Raw genomic sequence first — 6548 nt, 5'->3', positions numbered from 1 at the left:
ATATTAAATACGTTTGTATTGATTAAGTTAGGCTTTAGAAGGTTCTTTTTTTATATGCAAATCGTCTTCTATTACTTGTTGGTGCGACCTGCAAATGATAATGGCAAAAATTACTTTTTTAATCATGTGTGTGTGTGTATATTTATTTATTTCAGTTGCTTATGTCTCCAAGTTATTTTATGGAAATTAATGCTAAAATACTGATCTGTCCCTAAATTGTGAGATTTTAGGCCTAAATAATGTTTTATATTCATATTTTAAAATGCGTCATTTTTTTTTAAATGCAATTTTAAGCACTAAAATAATTAACTGCAGATAGGCCTTTATACAGTTTATATAGAGAGTGGTTAATTTTTGTTTTTAGTTCAGTTTTAGTTTTTATTTCCAGTTAGTAATTTTAGTGCTTTAACTTACTTAACATACTTAAACTTACTTTAGTTGGTTGTCAAGTTAACGTTTCAGTTTTTCATTTTGTAATGTTTGTCATCTTATATTTATAGTTTATTTTATTTCGGCTATATTTCATTGAACAATAATGTTTTTAGTAGTTTTAGTTACAATAATAACCCAGTAGCTAAGGTAATGAAGCTGTTGTAGTCTCATTAGCTCTCGTTATATTTGTCTGTGTAAACATTGAGATGATCTAGGTCAGCTGTAGTAGTTTTATGGCTCTGCCAAGGACTTTTTCATATCACAGAAACCTCTGAGAGCAAGATGTCGTGGCAAGGCCGCGACTATATTTAGTTTGAGGGAGGTTAAAAGAAAAAACCGGGATAAGCTGTTTTCGAGCTCTCTATTTGAACTCGTATATTGCAATACCGCAAAGAACCACCAGAGCGGCCCTGCGGCCTTTCATCCGTCCGCGGCCGCCTGGTGGCGCTCGAGGCTCCCTTTCAGAATCAGAGATCAAACGCTGAATTCATGTTTAAACAAGAAAATAGCCGTTCTTTGCCAATTATATCAGCCCTAGAAAACTTCCAGCCCTCTGGTGTCTCTTTTTGGTCTCTAATATCTAATTTCTTAAAGGCTTTTGGTGTCTTACTCCTTCTGCCTTCTCGTGAAGTTCAGTTATAGCCCTCTTGGCCAAACTATAATAATGTCATAATGGAGAGGTGGAGAGAGCAGCTATAAAGCTGTTTTTGAAAGATTAACGATCATGTAGATGGTGAACTGTAATTAACAATGAGAAGAAAGATAGGGAGTGGAAGTAAAGTAAGGAAGTGTGTACCTACAATGAATGGATGGGGAAACCTAGACTGAGGCCTTGGATAGCTATCATTTCTCTCCAGGAAACAAAATGGAAGGTGAAATTCATTTCCAGTAAATCTATTTTAAATGTGTCCAGTGGGTCTGTTAAATGCATGAGGGAAATATTGGATTAGAACAGCACATTGTCTTATTTCCAAGGTAAACAACTTAAGAAGCAGTCAGTCAGTAACTTCAGCCTGCTGTGGTGGATATTTGACTGTAAAGATTGTAAAGGTTTGTGTTAAGTATCAGGCTGCTGCTTGGAAACACGGTTGCCAAGGAAAGATTCCAAAAAAGTGTGGTGGTGCTGTCTGGAAAAGTCTGAGAAATACTGACATAACATGTCACAGGAAAACTGCTAAATAGACTTCTGCAGCTTTGTTTTGGTGACTTTTTATGATAACACTACCGAACTTATTATATAATGCTTAACAAAGCTTCTATAAAGATCTATGAAGTTATTCAAAATGCATTAAAATGTAATTCATATAAATAAGGAAAAATATCACATGAACATGTTTTAAATTTCTGAATCAGTTAATTTTGATATTTTTGTGGTGACTATCTAGGTTGTGTAAATGTCTGGAGATAGTAAAAAAACATTAAAATGTTGACTTAAATGAAAAAAAAAAATGTTTTAATAATAATGGTTTGGAATAATATTTTATCATTATTTCTTTCACAACAAACAGTAAGGTTAACATTTGCCAACCAAATCAAAGTCAGTTTGGCATAAGCAACATGCTTTGAAGTATATGGCGTTTTTTCCCCTCAGGTTAAATGGAGCAACCCTAAACTCCTAATAATTCATGACTCAAAAAATGTAGGAAAATATTAAGTTGATGATAAATTTGAAAAATGATAAAGTTGTGCAATATGTTAAAACTTTTCACTCAATGTTTAAACCAGTTGAGTTGAATCATTAAATCAATGTTTATTATATTTAAGGACTTGACATGTTTAAAACTAAATTCCAAAAGATCTGTCCTTTTTTATCATTCCAGACATCCTAGTAATTCATCCTTGTAGTTTTCTGTGCTTCTCTTGTCCTCTCCCTCCCTCCCTCCTTCTCTCCCACACACAGCTGCTGTATGTTTTTTTTCTTCCTTTCAAAAACTTTAGGGGCTTTTGTTGAAGAGATGTTTTTGATAGCTCTGAAAGCCTAAGAGTTTTTTCAATTATAGCCAGGTAGTTAAGTTCACACCTTCAAAGACTTTCTTTGACGTCTGACGTGTTTCTTGAGGGTCTAGTTTTCCCCTCTCTCCGTTTAAATGGATTACTCTTCACAAAAGATCTATTCTGGTAGGCCAAGCCTAGACTAGCATTTTTTCATTCTGTTTATATTAAATCCAGTTCAACTTTATGCTGCTGGAGACAGTCAGTCTTTGTCATGGGATAATTTTATTTTCCTAAAGCAACTTCAAGGGCTTGATTGAACATTTGGATGGCAGATCTGCTTCTTGACTTGAGGCTGTAAGAAAAGAGAATCAAATCTGACCTGATCTCTTATAGCTATCATGGGAAAGGAGCTGGAGAGTCACTTTAAAAGAAAGTTCTAGCGGTCCTCAGTAAAGCTCCAAGACAAACCACAAGAATTCAAAGCAGCACTTGGAGTTTCTCTCTGAATCATTGGATACCAGACGAGCATGAGGAACTGTTCCATTCATTACCTTACCGGTAAATACTCAAAACCCCGGGAAGCATGATGGAAAGGCTCTGCTTATAGATTCCATATGGTTTGTAATAATGCACGCTTGTATTTTGTTTGTCATCACAACATGCACAGAAATCTGGCCAATATTTAACATTTGTTTTACCCGAAGTAGCCTAGCTCAGGCAGGGTGTGAATTACCGAGGGCTTTTGGAAGGGTTTGAACCATAAAAAAGTCCAAACAAACGGTTAGGGTCTTAGAAAGTAGGCTACTTATACCGAATTGTTTAAGTTCAACATAAGTTTCCAAAAAGCCTATACAATCATTTTAGTGATCCCGACGCCTAGCTTATAACGTCGTAGCCTAAGGAGGTTACTATAGCAACGGCGTGCTGCGCGATCGATTTCTGCTTTGGTTTAGCGACTAAACATAAAGCTAAGTAGGCTACTTCATTGTATATTTATTTTATAAATAGATTACAAAAACACTTTTGATTTTTAAGTATTTAAGACCGTTCTCGTTTTGCTAATTGTTAGGGATGCCAACATACGTTACATAAGCAGTACCTTAAACGTTTGCACCTCGAAAATTACCTCCTGATCTCCTTTAAGTTAGCGTGGAATTCCCACATTGAGCTCAGCAGTCTTCTAAAAGATTACAAGAGCACATAGATGACATGTCAGGCAGTGTACGAGGGGTAAAAGCTCGTATCTGACAGCAGAGCGGCTCATTCACCTGGTGAACACTGAGCGCGACCAGCGCAGCCTACGCACTTTGGGTTTGGCCCATTGCGAGAGACGCGCTCAGTGCGTGCTCCCCGAGGACATCCAGCGTTATAGAGGAGCGCTTCCTTCCGACCCTCTCATCTGTCAATCGAACATGTGGTTCATCAATCTAACTTTGCTCGTTCTCAAACTGTCCGTGTCTGCGGACGGATTCTCCACGTGCCAGTCCTACAACTTGGCCGACCACAAATCTAAAAGGATTGAGGCGGTGCGCGGACAGATTTTGAGCAAGCTGCGCATCCGGAGTCCTCAGGATCCCGAAGCCAGCCCGCCATCGGAGTCGGTACCGGTGGAGGTGATGTTACTTTACAACAGCACGAAGGAGCTGCTGAAGGAGCGCGCGCGCCAGGCCGAAGCCGCCTGCGAGCGGGAGAGCAGCGAGGAGGACTATTACGCCAAAGAGGTGCAGCGGATCAATATGATGCCACTGCGCACAGATACGAGTGAGTGATATGGATTTTTATCGCAAATGGTTTATTAATGCCCATCCAAAGAATGCATTGTGGTTCTGGATGTGTAGTCAAACCTAATTTTATTGCATAATTTAGCTTGCACATCCGAATCGGTTGTGTGTGTGAAAAAAAATATTTAAAGATGATTGAAGATATTTCTTACAATGCTAAATCAATCTCATGGAACTTTTCAAGAACCTGTTTGGGTTATATTTCACCCCCGAAATTAATAAATAAGGAATTATATTTTGCTTAATGAAAAAAAATGTCAACCTGTGTATGACCAATATGATGTACATTATTTTTATGCCCGATAACCGATATGCAGTATTTTCAGTTTTTGTTTATTTCTGCTTTTTAACACAATAACAACATGATTCATATTGCATATTGTATTATTAAATTCTAATTATAGTAGTATTTATTAGACCAGTATTGCCTTTTTATGACCGATATGATGCACATTATTTTTATGCCCGATAACCATTAGGCTATGCGATGTTTTCTGTTTTTATTTCGCTTTTTAACACAATAATAATAAAATGATCATTAGATCACAATAAAATTTGCCACAATAAAACATAATGTATGAGTAATTATTAGTCCAATGCCATTGTTTTGCAATCTAAATGGTCAAACTTATTTTCATCTTTGTTTTTAATACATTTAGTTATTTTTCTTTTGGATAACCTTTCTTATGCTTTCCTTTAGAGAAATATGTGCCCTGGAAAAGAAAAGTGTAAGTTATAAAGTATGAATATCAGTATAAAATGTTAAACAGATTACTGGTCTGTCTCTGGTATTTATTGCTTTGTGTTATGGTAAAAAAAAAAAAAAAAAACTGTAATGCAATTTTTCTAATCTGCACAAATCACATATTGCTGAACTAAAAATCTATTGAAAATAATGGCAAAAAAAAAGTACATTGTCAGTAGCAGGTCAAATGTGCTTAATTTTCATTTTAATAGTGTCACAATACAAATCAGTTGTTGTTGCCCTAAAAAAAAAAAAATAATAATAGGATGCTTCATGCAAAATAATTATTAGTTTTATTTTGATTTTGGGTGAAATATGACCAGGACAAGCTTTTGAGACATTCCCTTACAGTTTATATGTATATTCACAATAAAGGTACAGTGTTGAGCATATCACTGAGGCATATATTTGATCTAACAGCTACTATATATAGTGTACCTATAATATACAATTTTGTTGCTAATAATAAGGCAGCTTGAGTTCGGTGAGGCCTCCTGAGAAGCTGAAAGGGGTTAGTCATTACATCTGCTGCTTTGGCACCAAGACAAGTTTTATTTCCTTGAGGTTGACCCTCTGAAAACCACGCACAGACCACAAAGTGTAAATAAGGCCAAAGTGAATCCTGCTTTTGTTTCACAGACTCAATCAACCCTGTTCCTCAGAGCCCGTACTTCAGGATAGTGGGCTTCGACGTCACCAATGTGGAGCGAAATTCCAGTACTTTGGTCAAAGCAGAATTTCGCATCTTCAGAGCGCCAAACCCACAGGCGCGCACCACAGAGCAGCGTGTGGAAATATACCAGGTTAGAGAATCGCATGTGGTTTTTCCAGACAAAAGGCTTGGGTCGTTCCAAAGTTGAGCAGCGTGTGACAGCAGCTGAAAGGGTTTGATTCCTCAAATATTTTTTCATGGTGTATAGTGCAAGAAATAGACCAGCGGATGAATGAATGGGTAAATAAGCTTGTGTTTTTTTCCCTTCACACCCACAGATTCTCAAATCTGACGACATGACAGCACCGTCTCAGAGGTACATCGACTCCAGAACAGTTGAGCCTCAAGCCAAGGGGGCGTGGCTTTCTGTCGACGTCACGGAGACTGTGAAGGAGTGGATGGCCTTCAGAGGTCAGTGAGTTCATCCGGAGGTTTGAACATATATTTACTGCTCAATGAAGCAGAAGAGCAAGTAAAATGAGAAGTATTTCCTTCTCTAAGAAAAATCATCTTTTTCTCTTTTAGAGAGAAATCTTGGGCTCAAGATCAGCGTTCACTGTCCCTGCTGTACATTCGTCCCTTCCACAAACAATATTGTCCCTAACAAGAGTGAAGAGTTGGAAGCCAGATTTGCAGGTCATTTTCTCATCAGTCTAAATTTTTATGAAAAACAAGGAAGGCAATCAAGTGGTAGAAAATTAAAAACCTTTTAGGCTAAATCGTTAAAAATGATGTTAGCAAATGCGTTTAGACTATTAACAGCCTTCCTCAGTGTCCAAATCCATTGTGTACAGAAACAATTTGTACTACTTACAATCATTGCTGGTTAACTATTGAGAGTGGCTACAAACATTCAACTCAAACAACAGCTAAGCATCCTAACGTCAGAGAATAGTAAAAAAAAAAATATATATATATATATATATATATATATATATATATA

General features: G+C 36.9%; 1 protein-coding gene across 2 annotated transcripts in view; it reads left to right on the top strand.

The window, feature by feature from the left end:
- Window positions 1–3405: 3405 nt before the first annotated feature.
- LOC107660799 (transforming growth factor beta-2-like) overlaps window positions 3406–6548 on the top strand; it is a 6712-nt gene continuing 3569 nt past the window's right edge. Inside the window, exons 1-4 of one of the 2 annotated variants that reach the window (XM_016450218.1) lie at window positions 3406–4128; window positions 5533–5696; window positions 5884–6016; window positions 6131–6241. In XM_016450218.1, the coding sequence (XP_016305704.1) occupies window positions 3780–4128; window positions 5533–5696; window positions 5884–6016; window positions 6131–6241 (757 nt within the window). In that variant the 5' untranslated portion in view covers window positions 3406–3779. The remainder of the gene's footprint in view (window positions 4129–5532; window positions 5697–5883; window positions 6017–6130; window positions 6242–6548) is intronic. The other variant, XM_016450219.1, reaches the window with a different exon arrangement.

The sequence above is a fragment of the Sinocyclocheilus anshuiensis genome, unplaced genomic scaffold (assembly GCF_001515605.1).
Source record: "Sinocyclocheilus anshuiensis isolate Anshui unplaced genomic scaffold, SAMN03320099.WGS_v1.1 scaffold1289, whole genome shotgun sequence".
Lineage (NCBI taxonomy): Eukaryota > Metazoa > Chordata > Actinopteri > Cypriniformes > Cyprinidae > Sinocyclocheilus > Sinocyclocheilus anshuiensis.
Note: the sequence above shows the minus strand (reverse complement) of the source record. Positions and strands in the feature narration are given on the sequence as shown.